Source organism: Prionailurus viverrinus, chromosome C1 (genome assembly GCF_022837055.1).
Source record: "Prionailurus viverrinus isolate Anna chromosome C1, UM_Priviv_1.0, whole genome shotgun sequence".
NCBI classification, from domain to species: Eukaryota; Metazoa; Chordata; class Mammalia; order Carnivora; family Felidae; genus Prionailurus; species Prionailurus viverrinus.
The window spans coordinates 93114453-93141994 of record NC_062568.1 but is presented as its reverse complement, the minus strand read 5'-3'; the positions used below and the strand labels follow the sequence as shown (position 1 = coordinate 93141994).

The window sequence follows — 27542 nt, the reverse complement described above, 5'->3', positions numbered from 1 at the left end:
CCTCAGCGGAGGGCATTGTAAACTGCTATGCACATTCGTATTCATGCCGAGCACAGCATGCACGGGTACAGCGGCCGAGTGCCGCATGCCTGGCGCCACCCGCCTCTGGCACTGTCTCCAGTCATTCCTCTGCTCCCGCCAACAAGTCCAAGAAATAGAAAAACATAAAAAGCTATTGTCCATGTCCAGTGAGAAATGAAATGCACTGGACCAAGTATCACAACTTCCTTAAAATAATACAACACTTCATCACTTGTGCATCTGGATCCCTCTTTGTGGTTTGCGAAGTCATAAAGCTCGAAATCGACATCCTGAACCATCACTGCTTTTTTCTATTTAAATGTATTCCTTTAAAAAAGCAATTTATTAGCAGCTCTCTATGGTTTCACCTTATCTAAAAAGCACTTAATTCAGTTCATCTCCTGCTTTGCTTTGTACTGTTGCAGGCAATCAGAAGATTGGAAGCAACGTATTAGTAAGAGAACATGCCCCGAAGCTCTGGCCCATGAAAACAGCTCCTGAATCACAATGTAGCCACAACCTGAAGTTCACCATGGACAGAAAGAAGTAATGACATATATCATAATTATTTTTATTTGTAGGCTGATTCATCACAGATTTGGGTGAAACTCCTAAGTTATAGACAAGACCTTTTGTAGAATGCCCAGGGAAGGAAACGTATTATCCACTACCAGAAAGTCTCCTCTCCCCAAAATACAATCACTTCTACCACAATGAAAAAGTAAGGCAAGGAAGAATCCAGCCTAGTTTTTAAGGAGGGAATAACAGAGGGGGAAAATGGAGTAAACGGTACTGCCTACATAAAAGCTATAATCAATGATTTGGTTTGGGAGAAAAAAGCCAGACTTGCACAAGTTCCCTGAGTATTCATTGTGGATGACCTAATCATGCCAGAATCCCATTGCCTTAATAAGAATGCCTTCCCAGAATACGTCTCAACCCGCTCTACCCTCAAGCCTTCTCAAGGGAAGAAAGAGAAATGGACTGCTCAAGATGTTTAAGGCCTCAGGAAAAAAAAAACAAAAAACAAAAAAACTCTTTCTTTTCATCTGTAAAATTATAAATTTAAGATCTCTTCTAGCCTACAAAGTGTGTGATTCCTGAAAACCCTGGCCTATCAGTGATGCTGATCAGGGATGGGCAGCTGGGATCCTGATAAGAGCTTCAGGCATTAGGAATAGTGCATCCAAGTGCCTCAGAATTCTTGTGTTAACACAAGCCAATTCAAGATCCCCTCATGGAGAAGCAGATTGACTCTTTGATAGACAATGGGTGGAAAGCCCAGCACTTGGCACATAGGTGCTTGATGAACATGAACTCCTTTGCCCTACAGTTCACTGGAATGATTTGCTCTTGGCACAGGTTTTTAGTTCAGCTCAGTAAATTGGCTAATCATCCCATGGAGTTTCAAGTTCACAAACCACCCCATCTTATCCCCTCCATAATTTAGGCATTTTCCCAACCTGAGCTTTCTCTTCAGTTCTTTGTATAAGCAGAAGGAAAGAGATCTCAAACTGAGAGGCGAAATGGATGAATTTAAAAAGTATTACCATAAGCAAAAGAAACCAGGCACAAAAGGCCACATACTGCATCATTCCATTTATATGAAATGTCCAGTAGAGGCAAATCCATAGAGACAGAAAGTAGATTAGCGGTTCCCAGATTAGTGACAGCTAGTGGGTACAGGGTTTCTTTTTGGGGGTGATGAAAATGGTCTGGAATGAAATATCTATCTGGAATTAGATTATATTTACAATTTTGTGAATATACTAAAAACCACTTTAAAAGGGTGAATTTTATGGAACCTAAATTATAGCACCAAAATTGTTATTAAAGAATGCCCCAAAATAGCATTATGATGATTGCAAAAATCCTAAGGAAGGCAAAGGACTTGAGTTTTAGTCCCACTGGATGTGTGGCCCTGAGCAAATTGCTCAACCTCTCTGCATCTCAGATTCACCCGCTATTAGTTAGGATGTTATCTCACTGTGAACCTTCAGGCTAATTACAAGGATCTTATTGTAAGGGATCAAAGGTTACATTCAAGGGCGCTCTCAGTCTGCAAAAGGAAGAAACAATATGCCAAGTAACCTAGGCTAAGACCTCTGGGTCATCTTCAGAGAAAGGTAGAGATAGGAGATGAAGCAACTCTGTCAGGTTTCTACTTTCAGGATCGATTTCTAAAGATGGTTATAATGACAGCAATCCTCAGTGTCTTGTATCTCACAAGAAAACAGCTGGTCTGTTCCTATATTTTACAGGGGAGGAAGCTCAGCCCCTGGGACATTAAGTTATATCTTCTTGGGGAGCCTGGAACATGGGTGTTTTCTCTTCCAAAGGAGCTAAGTGGCCTTCCCACTCAACTAGTAAAAACCCCAGGGGCTGGGTATTGAATCCTTGTAAATGGTGTGATGATACTATGCCATGTTTGGGACTTAGAACCTAAGACATTCAATCATTTTAGAAATTTGAAAGAAAAAAGAAAAGAAGGGAGGGAGAGAGGGACAGAGGAGGAAGAGGAGAGAAAAAGACTCAGGAGACAGGCAAGAAGAAGAAAGCAGGGGGGGAAGGGGAAGAGGGAGATAGAGGAAGCAGGTTGTAGATTTAGATCTTTCTGTTTCAGGAATATACAAGGGAAGCAGATTTCCTTTTCCAAGTTCAAAGGAAACGGTGTGTTTTGTTTTCATACTCCGTTTCATTTTTCACCTGGGAAAAAAACCCAGCTTTGAAGCCTCTCTGTTTAAATTCATTAGGAAAACCATCAATGATGGAAGCTTTCATGAAATTGTAGTGGGAGGAATTAGTGTTATGGGAGAGCTGGATCAATCTTCAAACATTTTAGCTCTGGAGTTGGGAGGTCCGCATTGGCTGCTTGTTCAGCTGGAAAGTTAACATAAACAAATGCTTCACTTACTGGAGAGTCCAAGGGACTAATGACACTTGATATTTACTTTCCAAATACTTCCTTAACAGCCAGCTATGCCTGCCACCTGAAAAAGATGGATGCTTCTTGAGAGCTAAGTGACCAAAGTGACCAGCAGAATGTCTCGCCCCGAAGAAAAAGGTTCTTTTAGTGGCCTGCCAGAAAGGAGGTAGTGATATTGACATGCACTGCACAGAATCTTTTCCTGTGTAATTCATAACCTGATCAAGTTGGACATGGAAACCTTTTCAGCATGGCTGTGTTAATGTTTGAGGAGATCCTTCTCGGCATCTGAATCTTTCTTAAAGTGTTGCAACCTGTTGGACTCTCCTTAGCAAAGTTAAAATAGGGCAATTTGTTTTTGACTTCTGTTTTTCACTTCATTCTCAGAGCATAGTCCATAGCACAGGTGATTGATTCAAAATGGATTTGAGGGTGACAAAGTAACCACTACAGGTGGGATGCAGGAGAGGACAGTGAAGACGACGGAGGAGAAGAAATGATATGGGGCAGACCAGAGGGCACTGGAAGATTAACAGATACTACTGATGCTCTTAACAAAATCGTTCTGGGAAAAAAAGTTAGAAAATGTCTTCGTGCATACAGTGTAATACAGATTAAGTAATTTATGATCTGAATGTCTGCAGAGAAGGATGACTTTTTATTTTTCTGATAAGAATTATATAGGTGTATGCAAATGAATACAGGCAAACCTGTAAAAATATACACACATTCATGGATATGCCATTGTGTGTGCATCTGGGTGCACAAACATGCATATGTGCACCTTAAATAAATGAATCCATGTGCAAAGGAATTATGATATAATATTGATTAGCAGACTTCTTCCTGACAAGTCTACCCCAAGGACAAACTAGACCCTATTTTTTTTTTAATTGTGGTGAAATAAGGAGTGCATAGATATAAGAACACAAAGGCCACAGTTAGCTTTCCATTTCTACAATGGAAACTATAGTGGGTGACTCCTTGTTTTAGGGACATCAGGTCCTCACTTGCTATCCCTTATTTAGCTCGTAAGAAATAAGGCATAAAATTAATCTGTCCAAGGCATGCAACCATCCCTGCCCAACTTAATGAGTGACTAACTAATCCAAAAGGAAAACAGCCATTACTTATACAGCCATAACGGAGATGCAACATGGCATATAAATCAGTAACTCTTGTATTGCAAAACAGACAAATAGATTAATGCATGTTGCAAAAGATGGGTGAAGAGATCGATTAGGTTACAGATTCAGATCATGAACTTTCTCTCAATATACTGCATTTAACTTTTAAATAAGGTTTAGGAGAACCTGTAACATTTTGCTCACTGACAGAGCTATATTTTACTTAGGGCAGAAATTGGCTAGTCTATAAAAATTAAATTATGCCCCTTTCACTGTATCTAGTCAAGAGGAAAAACTCTAATTGCAAGATTGCGCTGTCAAACAAATGCAAATTCACATTCTTTATATCCTGCTTTAAAAATTCATATGGGGGGAGCTTCTATTTTGAAATGAGAATCAATATTTGAAATATTTTTCGGAACGCAGTGATAAGCAAGAGCAAAAGAAATGTCATTATCAAGGGTGCTGGTAAGTAGAAGCTAACTCATTAACAGCAGAGCTTGCTAGAGCAAGTCATTCGTTATGCAAACATTTAAATATCAATTAGTAAGGACAATGAATGAAGGCTCTCCTTCCCCACAGCCTGGTGCCTTATAACTCCAGAAATGACCAAGGGGACAAAAAGCAGTGGAAAATCTCTGCACCTAATAGGAATGCCACTCTGGGGAATAGGTAAAGGTTAATTTTAAATGTACTTCCCAATTGAAAATTAAATGTACCTGCCTCCAAATTCATAAAAGCTGAGTTTGCAGACTTAATCCAGAAAGGACTAACTAAAGACCTAGGCATATTGCATCGCTGGTATTTTTTGGAAAGAGAATGCCTTTCATCACTGCTTAATGTCAAACTTGCTTGGTTCATTAAAATCTCTTCGTCTGTTAAAACTGTGCTTTTCCTCGACCTGTGAAAAAATGCCAATCCATACAGCACTCAAACTTTAAAAATCCTACTGGTTGGTTCTTATATTCATTTAATATCAATTTCATGGCCTGTCCAGTCAACCAGTTCACAAAGCCTGTAAGGTGAATATGGTGGACATGAAAACCATTTAAATATTTAGCACTTTGCTTGCATTATCTTCTCAGGCAAACCTGGTGTTATATTTTGCTAGAAGGTGCTGGCTCAGGAAAGCAGGTGCATCTTGGAGAAAGTCTGCTGGTGGACATAGACCAGAAGCGGAACTTTTCTGGCTGTTGTTTCCCTCCTCTACAACACAAACAGGTTTTTCCAGACTTAGGGGACCCCACAGTCACTTGGGGAGCTTATCAAAGACCCACGGCTGGGTATATCACGGACTAACTGAACTGGCCGCTTCAAGAGTGACGGGAGACATATGGATTTCAACAAAACTTCCAGGAAAAATCTGATGTGCACCTTGAATTCTGAGTCAACGGGCCTTTTCAGTTTTCATGCACTAAGATTTTCAGAACAGGTTATTGATCCAATGAAAATAATAATAATTCTAACTTCAGTACCTAATACTATTATGTAACAGGTATGAACTTCTTTCTCCAGAGTGGAAAGACTGAAACTGCAGAATTAATCACTGGTGCGTTAGGGGTTAGGGAATCCAGGAGTGCAAAAGAGGACTACTGGATTTCATGAGACACTCTGTGTAAGACCCAGGCAAGTAGCTGCTGTGTTCCCATGTTCCCATGTAGCCCATGTTCCCAGGACTGTGATGCTTGCATTCCATGTGGTCACTTAACAATCCAAGTCTTAGCTTGGCTCTCCATCCCTGTCAGCATCAGGAGGGTTAAGTGTCATGTCTATTCATTGGTCTGACAAGTACATGGAGACAAAAATCCAAGTACCTTGGAAGGAGCAGATCCCCAAACATTGCTCTTTTGACACAGGAGCATGCATTTGGCTAACTTTACTGAATTCAGGCTTAGAATGTGTGTCCTTCCCCTTTATAACAGGCTTTTCTTTGGAGTCCAAACTGTGTCTGTTTTCTAGACTTCTCAATTGGTATTGCTTTATTATTTCACTCTCTGTGTACCCTTTGGCCTATGGTCTATGGCTGGAGAAACGTAGTTTGGAGAGAAGGTATCCACTTGATCCAACTAATAGCAATTTCAGCCCTGGAGACTCTCTGTGCTAAACGTTCCCCTAGGTAAGACAGGCATTATAATGCCCCCTCTGCCTTTTTTTTATAATGTTGTTTAGAGGACATTATAAAGCAAGATGAAGAACACCACTATGAAAATGGAGTGTGTGGTATTTATCTTACATATACTTCTAGAGAGGAAGAAACATCTCTCTGAAAAAGGACATCTCTTCTGGCTATAGTTTGGGTTGTATCTTTTTCTTTCCTTGTCTCAACCATATCCCAGCTCATAAAACATGATACCCAGGTAAGCATTGGCCTAGAGGATCCAGAGGAAGTTCCTAATGTGTCCACAGTTTATCCCTATTTTTTTCTGGCTCTAAATTACCATTTGAAAGAAAGCTGCAAATATTTGGCAAAAAACAAAAACAAAAACAAAAAAACAAAAAAACAAAACCCAAAAACAAACAAACAAAAAACAGTAAAGCGTTCAGAGTGATTCCAACTAAAATTGCAGCAGTACCTCTGGAAAAAGGGCAGATTTTACAGGTAAAATCCTCAAGAATGAAACACAAGGAGAAAAGAAACAACTTACCAAAATCATAGTTATCAATCTTAGCTACAGAATTGTCACTAAATTTTATTTTGCTTTTGTAATAGCCCGAATCCCATGACAAATGACAGAACAATGCATGCTGCTTTTCTTGGGACAAATTATTCTTGAGAGCAATTATGTATCAGACTCCCCAAGACAGCGCTTTCCGTGGAAAGAATCCACACCTAATGACCTAAAAAGAACAGCTTTTATAACTGCGCACACATACCCTCTCGCCACACATTGATGAGCTAGATATCTGCTCATCAAATATCTGTGCGGTTAGTAGCAAGGTATTTCCAGGCCCTTCTCTGAGAAGAAACTACTTTTCCAAGGTGCTGCCTTTAAAACTGTAGCCTTTGCATTCATTTGCTAGTAGGTTAAGAAAATCACTTGACAGATTTAATCCCTTCAACCAAAAGCTCTGGGGGGCTATGCAGTTCAGCCAACAAAAGAGGAACAGAACTTCGGTTCACTCCTTCACTCCGTATCATTCACCACATGATGTGATTTCCCCTCTTGTTAATATCCTGAAAATGGCAAGGTCTAGCATTATGGGTTTGACCTTGGAATTCAAAGTAGAGTTCCATTCCTTTCCCCAAAGTTCCAGGTGCACTTGTAGGGGACTTTGATTTCTGGTAAGGCTATTGGGAGTGGCTGGGAGTTCCACATCAGGGAGAAAACTCTGGTCAGCTGAAGTAAGTGAGGTTTGCTCTCACAGGATGCCCTCCTTCTCCACATAAAGCCCAGCACCTTTCATCAGCCAGCTAGCAGCTAAGCTTGTGGGGCTGGAAACTACATTCCTTTGAACATCTTGGCAATTGGTGCCTGGAATTTGATGCAGTAGCTCTAAAATTAAATAAAGATCCTGTAGTGTTCTTCTAAGAAATATGGCGTGGCTCTATGACAAAACACATTTTTCCAGCTCTGACCTCTGGGAACTTCAACTAGCTTCATATTTCAGGCTGACACTGCTCACAGGCTACTGTCTAGTTGCCCAAGCTGAGCTGGTTATCCATATATTTTCCAGCCTCCTGATCAGCTTTTAGCAGAGAGAGATGAGGGGAGTAAATAAAAAGAGGAGAGCCACTAATTTAAATGCACTTCCCCTCCAGAGTCCCTTGGGGAGAAGCCCTGGTAATTAACTCTAATGAGATTAACTTGGAACTCTTCCTTTTGCCAGCATTGGAAAAGTAAATCTGTGGTAACCAGTGTGTGTGTGCATTAAATCAAAGTCAGTCCCCTTTCTTGTAATTTAATGCCCCCGGCCCCCCATCTCCCACTCCTACCCCTACCCCAGGCTGGAGGCCGGTGAGCGCTGCTTGGTTCTTACCCGCACTTTGCTCCATCACTTCTTTCTGACACATGTCTTGAACGTTCACCGTGCAATTCACTATAAACTCGGGGGAGGAGCAGTCGTTGTTCAGCTGGAATTCTTCACATTGGTAACACTGGATTTGCAGCGCAAAGCCTGTGGGGACAGAAGCAGTCGGATTTAGATCCAGCCCTCACAGAGACCACCCCAGAAACCGCGGCCCTCCTCTGCCCCAGCCAGCCACAGATTCCGACCTCTGGGGGTCCTTGGGCTCGGCACCCCTGGGTCTCCAAGAAAGGCGTATGCGGCTGAAGCCCGCAGCCGGCGGCGCGGACACCGAGGGTCCTGCAGAACAAATGAATTCTGCCGGCGACCCCCAGGCCAATGCTCCAGAAACAAGAGAGCCCGTCCGACACCACACCTGGCCCTTCCGCCACGGAAGTTGAGAGGCCGGGTACACAACTCGAGAGCGAAGTAGCTCCAGAGACATGCTTCAGCTCCAGTGTACAGCTAAGGATTTGCCTAATTGTTAATTGGTTACAAATTGCTTAATTACTGTTTTGGCACCATTCGCGGTTGCATTTACAGACGCCTTTTTAGTTTTAGTTTTTGTCGTCAGCGTTCCTGTGCTGTGGCTCCGAGGCTCCCTACGCGACCACCCAGGAACCCAGGAGGAAGTGCCAGACGCCAAGTGCTGCTGCGCCCCGAGTCCCCGGCCTTTCTTCGGGACAGTCCCCGCAGCAGCGCTGGGCGGGGAGGCGCAGCGTGTGCAAGGGGCGTGTGTGTGTGAGCGCGCGCGCGCCCGAGCCGCGACACCACAACCTTTTCTTCTTGGCTTTCAGGGCAACCGTTTGGCTAGGGTCCGGTGGGGGTCCCCGCTCTGCAGCGCTCGCTCGAGAGCCGTTTGCATAATTCAGAGGACCGAAACGTTTTCGCATCTCGCAGCGTTCCAGCCTGGCTGCTCTGCCTGGATCAATGAGCTCCTGTCTAGACCTAACACCCCCTGCTCCCGGACCCCCGGGCTTCTTCCCAGCTCCACAACGGCGGCGCTCCGGGCGCTGCAACCCAGCCCCGGCGCGCCCGGGCCACAGGCTGCCCAGCGCTCCCGTCACCTGTCGGCGGCGCCACTCCCACGGGTTGCTGGAGACGCCTGTTAACTTGGTGGGGTCAGGGGCTTTTTATCACCCCCTCTCCGTCGGCAAGGCCCCAACACATCTCGGACCCTCCGTCCTCCCCAGCTCAGCTTCTTCTCCCGCAGCCCGGGCATCTGAAGCTCGGGTCCCACAAACCCATCGCTCCCTCCTCTCCTCCTGGAGACTTTCCCACGTCGCGACTCCGGACACCAGCACCCGTCACCGCCGCCAAACTCCCGCTGGGCAACCCCTGCGCAGCACGGGCCCGGAGGTGGGTGCCAGAGGGGCGAAGGGGCAGACGGGTAGATGGGGTGTGCTCGCCTAGCGGGGCCGGTGGTTTCTTCGTCTCCCTACCTTGAAGCAAGAACAATCCGCAAAAAGTTGCCGCGATGCCGAGGACCCACATCCTCCCGGAGCCGCGGAACCGGGAGAGGGCAGGCGCAGCAGAGGCGGCGACCGCGGCGGAGGCGGCCCGGGCCGCAACGGCTGTGGCTGCCGAGGCTGCTGGGGCCCGCGCTCCTGCCGCCGAGGCCACCGCCGCCGCCACGAGGAGCCGCAGGTGCCGCCGGCGGCGCCAGCATCGCCCGTGCCGGGACTCCCGGCTGCGGGTCGCTGCTCCTCCCGCGGGCGCTCCCGGGCAGAGCGCGGCGCCTCCGGAGTTGGCGGCTGAGACTGGAGGAACTACTGGCGAGCCGGAGCACCCAAAAAACTCTCGTCTCTTCTCCCCACCTCCCACTCCAGGCACCACGTGACGGCTGCCGAGTTGGGGTGGGGGTGGCGGGCGAGGAAGGCTGGGACCATCTTTTCAGGTCCCCACCCCCTTCCTATCGCCCTCCTCTCCCGCCTCCGCACGTCCCCAGGACAGGGACGCCAGAAGGAGAGGCAGAGTGTAGTTTTCCAAGGTTGGGAGGCTTGGAGATTGAAGAAGCGTGAGGAGGGCGCAGCAGGTGCCGAGGGGACTGGCCGGGCGCTGACTGCGGGACCTGCGAGGTGGGGTCGTAGGACCGCGTGCCCCACTAGCCCTCCGCGCCCCCCGGGGCTGGTCCACCCAGCTGGGGTTGCTGGGAGGCCCGCATTGGGAGCCCAGTGCCGGGGGCGGCTGGCTAGAGGGGCGCGTGCTCCCCTGAGTAAGACGAAGTTGCACACCTGCAGGCTCCCTGAGGGCGCCGGCGCAGCTGCGCCTTTTCTTCCTCGTAGAGGCCTCTGGTTCAAGACCAGGCTTGGCTTCAGCGGCCGCAGAGCGGGCGGGGTGTGGTGAGGACCCTGCCTGGACAGGCGCCGTTCGCCCCGGGCGGCCCTCCTTCCGTCTGCCCGCTCGCACAGCTGGAGGGTGCAGTGACATCAAGCCTAGCCTAGGACAGGTTGGCCTCCCGGGGACGACTGTCGCGAGTTCCCACCAGAAAGCAAATCGGGTGAAGAAGGGAATATCTTTGCTCTCTTTTCCTCCCAAAGGCCGGGGATCTTCATCCAGCTTTTCTCAAAGTCACGGGTTATTAGTACGTCCTCCCAGGTCCTCTCCTGCATCACGCTTTCCCAGCCCAGGAGTCAGTCGCAGGCTGCCCTGCGCCTCTGTTTTAAGACCCCGTCCCATTCCCCCTCTCTCAGTCAAGCGACCCACCTTGAATACTCCCGGGACGCCACGGGGCTGAGTTCGTCTTCCTTGGAGCGGAGCCTTGCAGCAGGTGGTGTGGGAGCCTCGGCGCCCCCGCCCCCAACCCCGCACGTTGCCACCCTTCCCCCTGAGTCCCTGGGGAGAACCCATTTCTGTGGAAATCGCTTCAGAAGCTTAGCTCCTCTTCACCGCGTGCCCTTCCCTTCCCCGCGAGGAAGCTCTCCTCAGGCCAGGACGCTGATTATTTATTTTCCCATCCTGCCAGCGGAGCAGGTCTGGAAGAGGGCTTAAATGACTTTCTTGTAATTCCTCTGCAGAGATCGTTCCATATCTGCCTCAGGCTCCTTCTCTCCCTTTGCCCCCCTCTTCTTTTCATTTCTAGTTGGTTAACCCCTCGGGGAGACTGAACACTCTGACCATTACACCCTTGTCTGCAGACTCTGATCTTACAATTGGCTGAATTACTGTCTCGGGAGCAAAGGGGGCCAGTTTATTTATTTCTTCCGGAAATTGATTGTCTGGAGCACGTGTGAGAGCAAACAACTGGGCCAAAGGATCCTTGAACAAGTTCTTTGCAGATTTCAGAGGGTGCCAACTGTGATAGAACTTTTATTCAGAAATGAAACAAAAGAATTTTTTCAAAGTCTGAAAGACAATGATACTTTACATAATTTTCATTTAGGACAACAAAATTCAATATAACAAATTGCACAAATTAACCAAATAACACTGATTATACAACACTCTTTAAACATACAAACGTGTGCTGAAGTAACCATATAGATCCTAAAAATATTTCTATTAGGCCTACTTTACAAACTCCTGTACAAAAGCAATTATAAATAGTTCACATCTAGAAAAAATACAAATAACCTTTAAAATAGAATTTATCCTCACATATACACAGACTTTGTAGGGAAAAAAAAAAGATCTTAAAAAGTAAGAATTTTTTGTAGCACCAGCAATTCATTTTATTTTTAAAAAAGTGAACATGACAGATAGGAATTTGTTTTCATTTCTAGTTTCCCCAGATTTTAATAAAAAGAGCAGGAAGATAAAAAATCAAATACTGTTGAGAATCATAGAGAAGCACTAAGCAGAAGAGGTTGTAAGAAAATGTTTGGAGGGAAAACCTGTGGTTGAATTAGTCACTTCTGATCCACATCCTTTCCCATCAGTGTCACACTTGAGTACCTGTTACATTTTTCAGTGGAAGCAGAATTACACTCACTCCTAGAACCTGAATCTCCCTGGTAACAATTTTGAAATTGCATGAGAATTAAAGTTTATGTCACGTTGAGATTGTGAGTTGGAGAGGACAGTGAGCCCTCTGGTTTTTGGCAGGCCCTGTTTTAGCTTTACAGAGTGTACCCACAAACAATTTGAGGACTAGGACAGTGAAGTCAACAAAACACTTTAGCTGGAAATTTTGAAAAATATATTATCAACTTCTAACACTTAGTACATCATTTCAAGAGCATGGCACTGATTCAATTTATTGCTGTCTTTTTTTTTTTTTTTGCTACAAATATAATTTCTTTTCCAAAAATTTACAACTTCTGTACAAGTATTCAAAAAAAGTGCAAAATTAAGACTTCTGCATTGTGGGTGTGTTTACATCTAATCTTGGTGAAACACAACAAATGGAGTCTATTGCCCTGTCAGAAAAGGAAGCTCCAGTGGGTTACTTGTTATGAATCTGACAATGGAGGCTCCGTTGTTGCCATGGTTTATTGTTGCCATCTCTGTTCCCCTCCACACAACTGTTTCTTAAGTGCTCCATTTTCAGCTAAGAAAAAACAACAACAACAACAACAAAAACGGTCCTTTATACATCATTTGAACCCTGACTTGCACAGGAAGAGAAGCTATCATATAAAGAATCACTCAGGGATTCCAAATTGTCTACCCCAGGCCTATCTGAGCTACTCAAAGATGCCTCTTCAGTTTTTTCTTTTTCTTCCTTTTGTCTTTCAACCGTGTTTAGAGAGTTCTTCTCTCTTTCTAACAAAATCATAGTTTTGCTGTTATATTTATTGAATGACTCCAGGGAAATTTTAGATAATCTATTCTCAGGATCTTCTTTTGTTTCTTCAACTTGTTTCAATTTCTGCAATAAAAAGAGGAAAATATTAGAAACATATTTCTTTGGAAAATCAAGTTATTCTATCCAATATTCAATTATTGTCTGTATAACGTGCAGTTTAAAGGGATAGAGAGAACCTACAAGTCTTTAACAACCTTCTGGTATAACTAAAGGTAATAATAAAGGCTATTTTAGGGATAAATCAAGACTTTAATCATTTTACTGAGATAAATAGGTCCCGATTTGCAAACCAGTAAAGTGCCACTTAATTTCATTTTAAACGGATCCATTTGAAATTTGTTCAGGTAAAGTGCCTTATATTTCTTCACCAAAGTTTCAGACTCCTCTCTTTTCTTACTAAGTATTAGTAGTTGTCTTGTTTTTAAATATGGATAAGGGATTGAGTTTCAGCCAGAAGTTGGGGTTATATGGGGGGTGGGGTGGGCAAGGCATACAATGCCTTAAATTGCCATGGGAAGCATTATCATGTTTCTGTTTTCTCCCTTTATGAGCCCAAAGATATTTGAAAGAGATCTCCAGGTCTGTGGGTGTAGATTCTAGAAAGCCCAAAGGCGGGAAAAAACATAGTAACACTTCTGCCCATTAGTAACCTCTCCCTCCAGGAGGTTCCAGTAACACCACTCTAAATGGGGATATTTGTAGGATGCTACTGGCAGTCTCTAGGACTTTATAGAACACTGCAGCCATATTCAATAATTATCCTAGGTGAACTCTATAAACATGAATGTATTCTATTGCTCAGTGGTTCCTAAGATCTGAGATGAGAGAAGAGAGAGGTACAGATACAAAAGCAACACATGTAGATGTGTTAAAGCCACTAAGACATTTCCTCTTTGGGCAACAATTCTATCCAAACACCAGGAAAACGCAGGAATAGGGGCTTAGACATGGTCATGATAGTTACCATTTATTAAGCATCCACCATGTAAAACTCAATGAATATATTTTATCATTAGATAAATATCATATATTTTATCTAGAAGCATTTTCATAGGGGACTTGCAACTTACACATCTTCATTTTAAAGAGGAAGAAAACAAAGCTCAGAGCAACAGAGCTACTCGCCCAAGGTCACCCAGCAAGTGGCAAGAGAACAGGATTTGAATTCCAGGCTGGCTGCCTTCCATGCTCTTGTTCCTATTAAACCATGCTCTTATGTAATAAAAGACAAGATGTTCTGTGTTTTTGTTTGTTTGTTTGCCATCCATATATTGTTCATTTTGCCACCCATATATTCCACTTAAGTAACTTGCCAAACCATCTCAATTGCTACTGTCCCAGACTCTGATAGTGCAGTTCTGTTCCCCAACCTACCACAACCCCCACACACATTGTTACAATGCATGCACACAGGCGCAATGAGGAAATTGTGTTCTGATCCAGGGAACAGCACACATAATCCAAGCCTATGATTCTCCTTTGCTAAATATTTAATAGAGGAAAGAAAAAGATATGTAAGTGGATGCCTTGGTGTCCTAAGAGCAGGCCGAGACACAGTTTCTCTTTCCATTATGGAAATGGCATAATTCTATAGGAATATTTGAAAATCACCCTTGAAGTAGTACTTATTTCATTATACTGTTAATGTACAGGAGCATTACTCTCGGAGCTCATTTTCAACCCCAAATGGCTGCCTTGAAATCAGAAGCAAGCTAAGGAACAGATTTCTAGGTGATTACAGAAAAGTGGCTCCATAATTAGGAATAACACCATGCAAAAGCCCCTTTTCATTGCCATGCCAATTTTTAGACATTTCTCATAAAGAATTATATAGTACCATCCTAACAATGCACGGAGAACAGGAAATGCTTTGATGTACCAAATGTAGGTAAGTGAAGGACCTTCACTGCAATTTTCTCCTCACCTGAACACCTTCTCCCTTTCTCTTTATTCAAGAACCACAAGCAGTTTCCTTGCCTATTTCTGGTCCATATGGATCTCAAAGTCACTTAATAAACACTTAATAGAGAAGGGGGCATGACACAGGTGGAAGGTGTTGGTGTTGGTGTTGAGTATATACAGCTAGGTGTCAAGGGGAGCAGGCGAGGCCCTGGAGGCAGACACACCTGAGCCTGAATCACACCTTTCCCCTTTTATTGGCTGGGTGAGTGCCCTCCAGCTCCCTTCTGCAGGTGTAAAATCGTACGTAGGACACACTTTTATTTCAGGATTGTTGGGAGTAGTCGAAGTAAAACACCTTAAGACCTGATACATAGTAGTAGGTGGTCAATAAATAACAGTAAGGCAGGATTCTTTTTCTAGACAGTGTTTCCAAAACTGCTCTACAGGCCATCAGCATGGGCATTATGGGAAAGCTTGTTAGAAATGCAAATTCCTGAGCCCCACCCAGACTTACTGCATCAGAGATGCTGAGGCCCAGCAGATGTTTTGAACAAGCTCCCCAGGTGATTCTGATACTTGCTAAACTTTGACAATCACCTAGTCTGGAAGAACTTGAAGTCTTGGAAGGAAGATAGATGACAAGTATGACTCAGTGTATTAAGGTAGAGATGAAGACGGAATTATTTACCACTAAAACACCCACTGTGTCAGATATAAATAGTACGTCATGTTTTTCAAATGCTTTGTGCTTGTCAGTTTGTTTCTTCAGCTGGTTGAAACAAAGGCCTATGGAGGTGATGAAAATGAAGGAATGGCCCATTTTAAGAAAAATCACATGGCTTTCTCAGTCTTCCTTTTATTTTCACAGTTTTTAATGAGATCGTTCTTGACTATCAGAACAGTATCAGTGCCAGAGTGACCAATACAGCCACCTGGCACTTAGCCTCAGTGTTGGGTAGCGACATGGAGTGGTGAGGACTGCGGTCAGCTCAGAGCCCGTGCCTGCTCTGGAGACAGAAACAGCTACTTAACATCTAGCTTACTGTCACCATGCAGAAACGTGGGCCCAGATCTTTAGATTTTAAAGAGGAGGCTATCAATGTAGAAGACTATTTGCTTGTGTTTAAGATCCTCTCATTTTTAATTAGTTTGCTTATATTAAGAAAAAAAAACAAAATAGCAACCCCTCCACCCCCGCACACTATATGTCCAATCTCAGTCTTCTCTCTGTTTGGACTTCTGAGGTAGAGATCACGTTTTATACATTTTATGTCCTGTCTGACCCCCTCCTCCTCCTTCCCCCACCAGCTTTCTCCCTAAAGGCCTTGTCCAGTGCTCTGTCATCAATAGATTCTCAGTGGAGACTTGATGGGTTCAACCTTCTCTGGTTCAACCCTCTCTAACAGTCTCAACTGTTTGCTTGGGTTTTGCCAGTGGTCCTGCCAGCTAAGAATAAAAGCACTAAAGTAGCTTCCTTCCCTGTCTCCAATTAGAAGCATACCAGGCTGTCCTCAACACTGTCTTGTCAGATCTCAGGTATTTTTAAAATTTTGAAGTCCTATAACATTTACATTTAAAATACAAGGAGGGCTTGAGGTCAAACAGTAATGTGCTAATGATGTATCTATCGAGTGGCAACAAAACTGCACATTGGTTGGCAGTGACTGTATGTGAAGGTGCTTTGCAAACTAATCATGGTAATAACAGCATTTAATTGAGAGTCTGTTCTGTGCAGACATTCTGCTAAGCACATTGCACAGCTTATCTGTTTTCATCCTCACACCAGTTCTGTGGCGGAAGGGGTCACTAGTATCTTCATTTGGGGCCAATCGGGGCTTGAAGAAGTTAGGTAACTTGTTTAAGGTCAGGCAGCAGTACCTGTGGAGTGTGGATTTGGACCTAGGCAGTTTGCCTGCAGAGGCCAAGCTGTTAACCTCTATCCTGGAGACAGCTTTACAAATACCAGCCACTATTATCTTTAAGAGGAGCATCTGAAATAAGGATTACAGAAGAACAATATTAATGATAAGAAGCCCTGTGAAGGTCAGTGTTTGACAAGGATTGTGTTGGTTCCATAAGACATCTTCATTTCTTTCATATATTCATCTGGATTGTGATCAAACTAATGTACTACATTTGTCACCTATAGGTGGCAACAGTTGTACAGTTCACTTTCTGGTGGGGCTTTTCACTGCACTTGGGAACCAGGTATGGCTAAACAGGGCAGGGGAAAATATATTTTCATGATTAAAATACATAGCTTTGCATATTCTTAAAATACTTTTCTGCCTTTCGTGTAACCGTGGCGTTACTGGTGATAATTCAAGCAAGTGGATAGATAGAGTTTGCGGAAATCCCCTGGGAATTGTAACTTAACTAATTTAATTCCTTATAGTCAAACAGTTAATAGATCAATGAAACCAATCTGCTATGTGACGGACTTTGTGTGAATAACTGTGTGGTCTTGACTCTCAGAGAAAGTTCCACGGAAGAGGGGCTGTGGAAATGATTTTGATTTGTGAATATGACGGAGATATACGGTAAGTAAGAGGGATGGCATTCCAAGGAGTTGCCATTTAATAGGCCCCTGTTGCATCTGTACACCGTTCTGTGTCTACTTTAGGTCCATAGGTCATTGGAATAGTCTCTATCCTTGCCCTTTTGGGTTCTGTAATGGACATAATCACTGTAAAGGCAGAAACGCAGATCATAAGGGGTTCTAAGAGCCCCAACCCGGTTCAGTTTTAAGTATCAGCTCAGTACCTGGGTTATTAATAATAAATAGCTTTTGTTTCCAGACAGCTTTCCCATCCAAGATTTCACTTCACTCTTACATCATTCTGGAAGGTGAAGAGGCTAGTGTTGGCTGTTCTCTCCATGGGGTATTTATGGAATTTGTGGTTCATACAAATTCAAATTCAGGGGAAATTGGACCTGGAAACTCGGTCCCCAATTTTCAACACAGAAATGCATACCATTTTTTTCCAGAGTCAACAATGATCATAGACTAGAGATTCTGCCTAGACCAATATCCTGAACTCTAGGAAGGATAAAATAGAAGGCTATATGGACCCTCACCATAAGGAAAAGATGGGAAAGATTATATAAAGTGATAGAGAAAAACTTAAATGGTAAACCAGAAAAAAAATATACGCTTAATGACATCAACTTCAAAGAGGTGCATGCTATACATGTACAGCCAGAAACTCCTGCCCATAGGGGAGAAACAAGTAGTAAATTCACGAAATAGTGTAATGGATTAGTGTTTTATGATGGAGGCTACTCCTTAATTATTTCAAAGAAGTTTGCATCCATTGATTATATCTTGAAACTTGGTGAGTATGTCTACTACAAGCTGCCAGAAAGAGATTCGCATCTTGTGAAATTCAAAGGCAGCATCACTCCTCTGCTGGACATTAATACTTACAAAGAGGACTGGCATTTTTAGCATAAATTAATGTAAACATCAACATAACATAGTCTTATTTCTCTATTGCTGTAGAGATTCGCTGCCAATCAGTTCAAGAAGACATGTGGTAGGAAAATAGCTACGTTTATAAAGTGTTTTTACTATGTGTCATGTCCTGGGTTGAGTGCATTGAACGAATTATCTCGTTTAATCCTTCTCCTCCCCATTACTTGCATTAATGTTAAAACACAGGGTAGAGAGGTGTAAATATTAGCCACATACTCCTGGCTAATAAGTTAGGGAATTAGAATTCAAGCAGAAGTAGCCTGACTACAGAACTTGGGATCTTAATCATTATGCCCTAGAGCAGGTATTTGGAAACCAGTGTTTAGTTCCCTGGAATTGTGTTAATTAGCTGTGTAACCCCTCTATGCCTTAGTCTTTACATTAAAGTTTTTAGAATCTTCCTGCTCTGTAAAGCTCTGTGACTCTAAAATATTCTTAATTGGGTGTCTTCCATGCATCTATTATTGGCACAATAAATAGCTCTCTTCCTCACCTATGTTCTGAACAAACTGAAGAATAAGATGAAAAGGCTGGTGGGAGAATAAAATATCAGCTTCATTAATGGGGAAGCTTACATTGGAGAATGAGGTTTCTAACTGCAAAGAAGTGAGTTTCCTCATACTCATTCTAGAAATAGGCTTGGTAACTAGGAGCCCTGGACTGGGGGCAAATGTCGTCCCATAAAGCTTACAGCACAGCCAGCCTGACTCCAGAGAGAGGGTGAGAAGAGGGGGAGGTGGGTTTAACATTCCCTGTTCTCCTAGACTTGCTAATTTCATAAGCCAGCCCTCCTTCTTCCCTGGAGAAGTGAATGAGGGGAGCCCAGAGATGCTGAGCTCCTAGGAAGTTACCCCTCCTGGAAAGAAGCACTTCAAATTGGTAAGAAGCATCCCCACCATGCTCCCTACCACCACCCAACCCTTTTCATTATGCATGGTGATGCAGATTTTAACTAGTCATAAATGCCCCAAGGCCAAGAAGATGCAGGAAGTAACACTGGGGGGGGGAGGGGAATCAAGTTTATGAATGCTCTGCCACTTAGTTGTCATTAAAATTATTTTTACAAAGATGCAAAAAAACCTCATAGAGGGCAGTAGGTGAGGTTGGGGAGAAAAACCTCTTCATAGGCAAAGAAATAAGAGAGAGGTGAGTTAGTAGATGTGAAAGACATAAGAGCTGCCAGGTGGATGCAGATAAATCTAATAGAGGGGACAGTTTGGCTAATCCTGGACATAGGGTGCATGTTGAAGGTCTGATTTTCCTCATCCCTCTCATGATGAGTGAATCTTGGGCACTGGGAGGATGGATCCATGGCAGAGTTTTGTGTTATGGTCTTGTTGTGGGAATGCAGAAGAGGTATTTTAAGCCAGGGATTCTTGGTTGAAGGTGTGCGCACATTGCAAAGTCTACGTTAAGCGATATTTGCTGGGGGAAGGCCAGTCTCACAGGAAAAGATGCAGCCAAAGTCATTTCTCTTTTCTCAGAGGCACTAATCTCTTCTTTAATGCCACCTCTTACTGTATTTCTGGCGGAGCTACTTTCTGAGTAAGACGTAAAAATAGATAAAATGACCTTTGGTGAACACGAGAGACCCTCCAGACTTTTCTCGAGAGTTGTGGTGTTAACCCTGTTAACCTGGTTGAATTCCAACCTGGATAATTACTTTCTCCCTGTGCTCAGTTCCTTTTATTACCTCAACTGGACACATTACTCTTCACTTGCCCTTCTGAAAAATTAATGTGACGGATCGGTAATAGAGAACCACTCTCTCCATCCAACAACTGGTCGGGAGATGCGATTCAGCACTTGGGGCACTCTCTGTTTCCTTACTGGGGTCCTGAAGATTCTTCAGTATCTCCAGGGCAAACTGCTTTTATTAGGTGAAAGAGTAATTTTCAGCTGAGATGTGTTTTTATGACTATATTATTAACTATATTGCTGTCCTTTACCAGGATCAATGGCTTTTAGTGACCTCTGCTGGAGCCCCTGAACCCAGAGGGAAAAAAGCGAGCTCACTTTTTGGAAAAAAAAAAAAAGAAAAAAAAGGCAAGGAGAGAGAAGGTCAGTAAGGGAAGAAACAGGGTGGCTAGAAAGTAATATACCTTACAGAAAGAAAAAGAACTCAGCTCAGAGATAAACAATGGCCCTGAGGACATTTAAAACTAGATCCAAAGGGCAGTAGGAAAGAGAAGTCATTTTATCAGAGAGATCAGAAATGCTCCCATATATGGAAAATGGGGGAAGATGTGGGGCCAGGTGTGTCAGTGGGAAGAGAAAAAAGGAACATAAAGAAAATCACAAATGTAGCTCATGGCAGATTAAGGCATTTGGAAGAGGAAAGGCCTGTCATTATAAGTTTGAGTTAAACTGTTAGATGAACATGCAAAGGACATGTTTGTGAGTTCTGTGAACTCTAACATTAGTGCCATCACATGCCCATTTAAAGTCATACTTTTTGATTTTTGTTTTCCAGGTTGTGGATGAATCCACAAATGTAATTTAAAATGTAGGCTGATCACCTTAAGTAATGCATTTGATGGGATCAATATTGTTCAATGTCTCCAAAAGTAAAAACCTGCAGTGTTTTAAAGTGACCTAGAATCGGGATAAGGAGCCAGCTCATTGATAGTGGCTTGTGTAATTAGCTTGAGTAAATGGAACATGCTAACCTCTGTTCTTAGATTCCTTTTTCTTCTTCTAGCACAATAATATTAACTACAAGTTTTATTCAGGAATGAGAGTTGTATGCTGTCTGTGCAGCATAAAGAGCTCATGAACTTCATCAGAGGAAGATACAGCATGAAGGGGCCATCTGTGTATTCCAGCACCAGATAGCTATGTTTTCACTTTGGACTGATAGATCTGAGGCTGCTCTAATAAGAACAAAAATACTCTTATTTGGAGGATGATGAGTGTAACGTTATACTAATTTTTCCCCCCATGGAAGTTCTCTGTCCAAAGATCTCCAATACCATCATAATGGTGATCATCATAAAAGTGTATCTGAAAGTGCCAAGTTTTTATTACGATGTATTCTGTGAGGGCCAAAGTCAGGGAGAAATATTCCGTGTTATTCATTAACTGAAAATTGGCAACCTGAAATTACTTCTAATGGAATTTGGTAGACCATTTAAGAGCTGCAGTACACCATGGCAGCCAATCTTTTAGGCACTTTACTACAGTCATTGAGTCCAATGGGACTGTACAGTAAGTTCATCCAGGAATGCACAGATATTTGTACATGTTAGAATGTTCACTCTCTTCATATTTAAGCTATTCATCTCCTATTGCAATTCATGTTTCAGCTGTAGGACTGGTCAGCCTTCCCATTGGATGCAGTTATTCCCAAGGATATGTGACATATTGAGTCCTGGAACCAGGGCAACTCAGAATCAGCAATTTATTGATCCTTGTTCTAAAGAGAAGATTCCTTGGTGGCAATTGTTCTAAAGATTTAGGAACATTAAGCTTTACATTCTGTATTGTATTCTATTGTATTGTGACAATTGTAAGATGCTCTTATACCTCATTACCCAGTAAACATGAGGGATCCTAGGATGGAAGGATGTGCTAGTTGGGACAATGTCAGTGGAATGTGCTTTCATTCTGGATTCCATCCCTTGCTCTGCCACAGTATGACAGCAACAGTCATTACCTCAACTCTGTATCCAGATCTTCACGAATATTTAAATATGGATTATGCTGCTCTTGCCACATCACTTATTTATCTATTTATTCAACAGATATTTATTGGGCACCTAATATGTATTACATGGTATTCTAGACCCTGGGGATAGAGTGGTATACGAGGTAAAGCTACTGCTCACATGGAATGTACATTGGAAAAAGTCTTTAGTATCACGTCAATATAGAACAAAACTTCAGATATTTTAGGAGATTAATCCCTGAGAAATGGGCTGGAATAGTCTATCCAGCCTGCTCTTTGGCCTAATAATGGCACTTTAGAACTCAAATATCTTGTCAATCTCAAAGTTGTGGCTGTGTCCATTTTACCCCAATCCGAGTTTGGAATGAATGCCCTCAACTTGCTTAGCGTCTTTTGATCTTCTTCCATTCTTAGTCTGTAACAGCTTTTGGGCAAAACATTTTTCACAGGTTAACTAATTACTATTTCCATTCACCTTTCTTAACCACCCTGGGCCTAGTCATCTCCTAAATTCAACATGCTTAAATGAGAATTTCTTCTCTTTTCTTCAGTTCCATATTGTTGCCAATGATAACCAAGTTTTACAACCTGATCTTTTTTTTTTTTTTTTGTTATTCAGAGATACTCATTCTGTTTCTATAATAACTCATTCAAAGGATCTTTTCCTCTATGAATTCCTGGCTTAAATGTCCAAATTGTCCATTATATCCATTCTATTTTATAGGCTGTTTCCATATCAATGTTCCACTTCTCAATTAGATTATATACTTCTTGAAGCCATGGACTAGATTTTTTTCTGCTTTCTTTCTCAGAGTCTGACACTATGCCTTGTATCTCTTGGAGTTGATATTCATTGCATATCCATAAAGGTAGTCCGTATTAGATCTGTTTTTACTACACCATTTCCTCGGGACCTCATAGACTTGACCAAGTTTTCTGTAATGTCTGCTTTTCTGTGCTGAACATGTAAAATAAGATCATTTCAGATGTTCACCTGACTTGTGATAGTATGGCCCCCAGACATATTAGCAGGGGCATGGCCTCTTGGATTCCAGGTTAGCATCACGAACCAGGATGACCCTTGCAATATTGGATGTCTGACTATTATCTACTTCAAAAAAAGCAATCTCCTATCTGCGTCAAGGGCAGAGACATGTGCACTCACACACAATGGCCATGCTGGTCGGGCAGCTGTGCTCTGAGTCAGCCTCTCCCTCCTGAACCCCGGTGGGTGTGGCCAGCAGTTGGGTGACATGGCAGCTGCCATCATTTCCTGGAAACCCAGGAGTGCTAGCCAAGATAATAAAGCTTTTCAGGGGATGAAATGTTATTAAAAAGAACAGGCCCATGATAGATGGCACAGACATTGGCTCTCTTTCTTAAATGCTTCCTTCAGCCAGCGAGCGCTGCCTCACCTGATCTGAGCCAGTGGCAGGCAAGGTGCTCAAGTTCAGATTCTTATCTCCTTAAAACAGGGTGGGGGAGAACTTGGTGATGGGAGTTACAGTGTGAACATGAAAATGATGACATTCTTAGGGGCAGCAACCAGACTGACTGTTGAGGTGACAAACCCACCAACATTACTGGGTATATCAAATCAAGAAATTAAACTGCATGGAGATTACATTACAGCTGCCTTGGTACAAAATTCTAGAACGAGGCAGCATGTGGAAGGTTTCTGTTCTGTCTCTGCCACCTGTAATAGATTCAGTTGGCAAACTGACTCCTGCATTATAAAAGGTATTCTCTTCATAAACCACCTAGGCTGGCTCAGTGCGACTTTATGAGGTTTAATTCAGCTATCCACTACAATAAAAAATAAACTTTATTTTTGTCTCACATGCACAGAACAATTTAATTTTTAAATTAATGTAAAAACGAAAGGCGCCTTGCTCCGAGTGAAGCAAGTTTGCCCCACACAGCTGTGTAAACAGAACTCAATCGCTATGAGAATTAAGTGTGGATCAACAAAATCAATAGTTAATTGTGTAACTCAGGGTCTTTCATTTCAGATCTAATCTGTAAAGAAGGTCCAGGGAATGTTTGTGTTTTGATTTTCTTAAGATATTATTTAAAACCTTTCTGTCAGGCACAAGAGTTCACTCAGTCTTCACATCATTTCCCTAACTTATTTGGCTTGTGAGCAGTCAAGGTTGTACTGACCCTTCAGCCTCTCCAGTCTTCACCTTCTAAAGTTCAGTGTCTTTATCAGCCCAAGCCACCTCATTCGGGAGTCTGGCTGGCACTAACGCTGAAAAAAACTTTATTGCAGAAAACAACCCAATGTGATAGGTGTCTCGGCACCAGACATGGCTGCAGTAGTTGTATTATGAACTACCTTTTGGTCTATTTCACCACACTATGTATAGCAACTAGGCAGCCACCTTCACCCCCACCCCCATCAGTAAAATATATTGTGCTGTGAAGATGCACGGTTTTGTGATGTGGCAACAACATGTAGGTTAAGCCAGTAAGAACAAATATGCTATCTGTTCCAGCAATCTGAAAGGGACCCGAGGGAGGGGGTGCTCTTTGAATAGAACCTATAAAAAAAGTCATCCAATCTCATTAGCCCAAATGGATGAGAAGGGAAGGAGGGCAGGGAGGCCTCCTTTGCAAAGGGGATAGTACAATAACATTCAGAAGACCACGGGAGTAACAGATGGACTGCCTTTACCCTTGTTATATTATGGCAGAGCTAAAAATGTAATGCTTGAACTTCTTTTCCCTTTAAAGTGTAACCTTTCATATAATAAGTTAAGCCTTTCTCTCTCTTACATATTGTTAGAAGCCTTCATCCATTTTGGGGACTGAAGGCAAAATAATTCTGGAAATAATGAATCATTTTTCTTTTTCCAGCATGTCCAGAAATCCCATGATTATTTTGCTATTGCAGACAATGACCTTCTCAAAGGAGGCCTATCAAACATTCAAGATAAATAATGAGAGGGTCTCTTTTTTCTGCCTCAAGGAAAAAACTGCATGGAGGGAAGGTGTTTGTGAAAGCCTCACTATGTTCATCTCAGGAAGGGCAACAGCGTCCTCCAAGTGAAATAGAGCAGCACGTCTGTTTGTGTGTGACCAGCGGCCCCATTCAGCGGGACTCCCAGGCAGCGTCCTTACAGGGACCTTGGGGGAGACACCTAAGCTTTTCACCCAGTAAAGCTGGAATTGAATGTTTCACTGGTGACAGGTAGAGCACGTTTTAAACTTCTTGACTTGTAAGCTAGTTAACTAAAGGAGAGGAAGCTCTGGGTAATGCCTCCTTCCAACAGTATAGAAAAACATGGTTTAGGCAGAGTAGGGCCCAGGAGCTAAGACTAATCATAATGAATCTCCCCTTCCTCCCATAGCCCCATCTTCCCACCAAGCAGCAGATACTCAAAGGGCAAAAGGAGCCTTTCTTTTGTTCTCCCTATGGAAGCAAGGTTTAAGTAGAGAGCTGCAGTTGAAATAGCAACTTTCCCGTGATTTGAGCACTCTGAGGATGCACAGGAGTATGGGCCAGCTTATCAGATAAAAAGTTATCTGTCCACTCTTTTATGTCTCTGTGGACAGCTGTACTCAAGTCTCTGTGGACAGATGAGGACACAGACCCTAACTTCAGGAGTAGGTACAAGACCTTCCCAGATATGCCTCCAGTCTCCTCCTTATCTTTGTTGAAACTCCTACCTTGCCCCATAGATGGCTAGTGGATGGCCTGGTTCTAGACCAGGGGAAGAAAATTCATTGCCGGTGAGGAGGATCTGACATAAGCACAGATGGGTGCACGGTGTGAATGGGTAGTGGGGACTGTGGTGAACTCAAGAGCACCTGCTCCAGTCAGTTAGTGGGGCAGCTAGTGCTTATTTAACGAACATCTACGTAGTACTTATTATTACTATCACATATAGGGTAAGGAATTATGAAAACACACTTTCACAATGAAGACCGTGTGCATTTCTATAGGCTTGCATTGCACCTGTCACTGCCTGTTCTGTGACTTCCTTCTATGATTTTTTTTTTAATGTATAGGATTTAGGTTGATATCTAGGAATATAGCAAGTCTAGTAGTTTGTGGGTTTTTTTTCCGTGTCAAAATGAAAAGCCAGTGATGAAATAGAAAGACATTTCAAAGATATAGGGCTCCCTATGGAAAGGGGAAGGAGAATAGGGGAGTGAGAAAGAAAGTGCTCTATTCCCAGGCAAGCTCAGGAATCAATGTGTTCAACTAGGCAGTATCCAGTGGCAATGCAGGGGCAAGGGTAAAAAAGCAATCTCAAAAGTAATCAGGATACAAATGATCCAGGGCTTTAAAGATAAAATTGAAACCGTTCAGCAACACCTTGAAAACAAGCCAGTAAGCATGCAGATAAGGATCAAGCACATTACTTAGCTGGCCAGCTGAGGATGGCAACCAGCTGAATTTTGAGCCCAGAAAGGCAGTTAGTATCTCTGTGTTCTGGCTCACATATCTTCCTCTCTCCAGAATGTCCTCCCCACTTTTCACTCCAGCCAATACCCACTCATCTCTGGAGATTTGGATGGAGGAAAATATCCTATGAATTCTTTTCTAGCCAGAGCCTTGACCACTTCCCCTTTTTGTTCTCACTTCATTCTCTGTGCAGACTATTATCATGGCATCAGTGGGCCTTGGATGTATATAGTGGTGGCCACAGCTCAGTCTCCTGGGTAGGCTATGACCCTCTTTATCTTTTCATCCCTTGTGTCCAGAACACGCCTGACACATAGGAGGTCCAGAAACATGAGTGGAATGAAGGGAGGATGCTAATTATATTTCTTATTTACTGATCATCTTTTTTCTTTTCTATAATGTTTCCTTATCTTTTACCTAATGCCGTTTATTGCCTTTGAAAGTGATTGAGTCCCAAGGATAAGATGCTGTACTGTCTGGTAGGGAACATTCATTTATTTCCCAAGGGGTAGTTGATGGTCTAATTACCCAGAAGACACTTACTTAAGTTTCTTTTATTTAGAAAGTAGCGATAATAACCTCCCCAGTAAGTAAACAGGAAAATAGAATTTCATTTTCAAAAAAATTTGATTAACGTACAATTTTCAAGGAGCATTTCTATTGCCACAAACCAAGCTCCTTACAATAACCAGCAGCACTGGTTACACAGATTAAAAGACATTAAATAAGTCAAGATTATATCATGTAGCAATGGGAAGATTAATATGTCAATGAGGCTTTCTAAACATCCAAGTAGTTTCATGGGACAGAAAAAAATCCTCATTGTGCTCAAAATGGGGGAATTGCCTTAGAATGAAGGTTTGAGAATACTATGATGAATTTCAAGAGTAGTGGATGTCCTTAAAGAATACAAGAGATTTTGGAGAGTTGTTGAATGACTGCATCCCTTAGATGTAGGGCAGGGTGACAGCTTAGGGTCAACTCGGGAGATGCTCAGCCTGGATTGTGTCCTTAGGCACACAGGGGAGAAATGCAGTGTGGCAGAAACAGATCACTGTAACAGGTAGCAATTTTTCCCATATCAGAACTAGCATCGGCTACAGTTGTGCGGGTGGGGGACAATTCTCTTTTCCTCAACTCTGTGAAAACCTAGAGTTTCAGTGAGTTAAATGTGAGTGGGCCGGTGTTTCTCTTTGCTGGATTCAGCGCATATGGTTTCTCTGTCATGTGTATCTACAATTCTCTTAAGTGACTGGAA

At 43.0% G+C, this 27542-nt stretch overlaps 2 protein-coding genes across 5 annotated transcripts in view; both read right to left on the bottom strand.

Moving 5' to 3' along the window:
• The window catches only part of LYPD1 (LY6/PLAUR domain containing 1), a 36521-nt gene extending 26667 nt beyond the window's left edge, over positions 1-9854 (bottom strand). Inside the window, exons 1-2 of the mRNA XM_047870294.1 lie at positions 9522-9854; positions 8053-8190 (exon numbers count right to left, since the gene is read on the bottom strand). Coding sequence (XP_047726250.1) covers positions 8053-8190; positions 9522-9573 — 190 coding nt within the window. The 5' untranslated portion in view covers positions 9574-9854. The remainder of the gene's footprint in view (positions 1-8052; positions 8191-9521) is intronic.
• Positions 9855-11374: 1520 nt separating this feature from the next.
• NCKAP5 (NCK associated protein 5) overlaps positions 11375-27542 on the bottom strand; it is a 969870-nt gene continuing 953702 nt past the window's right edge. For 2 of the 4 annotated variants that reach the window (XM_047870290.1, XM_047870289.1), the window contains one exon: positions 11375-12889. In XM_047870290.1, coding sequence (XP_047726246.1) covers positions 12608-12889 — 282 coding nt within the window. In that variant the 3' untranslated portion in view covers positions 11375-12607. The remainder of the gene's footprint in view (positions 12890-27542) is intronic. The other 2 variants (XM_047870291.1, XM_047870292.1) reach the window with 1 other exon arrangement.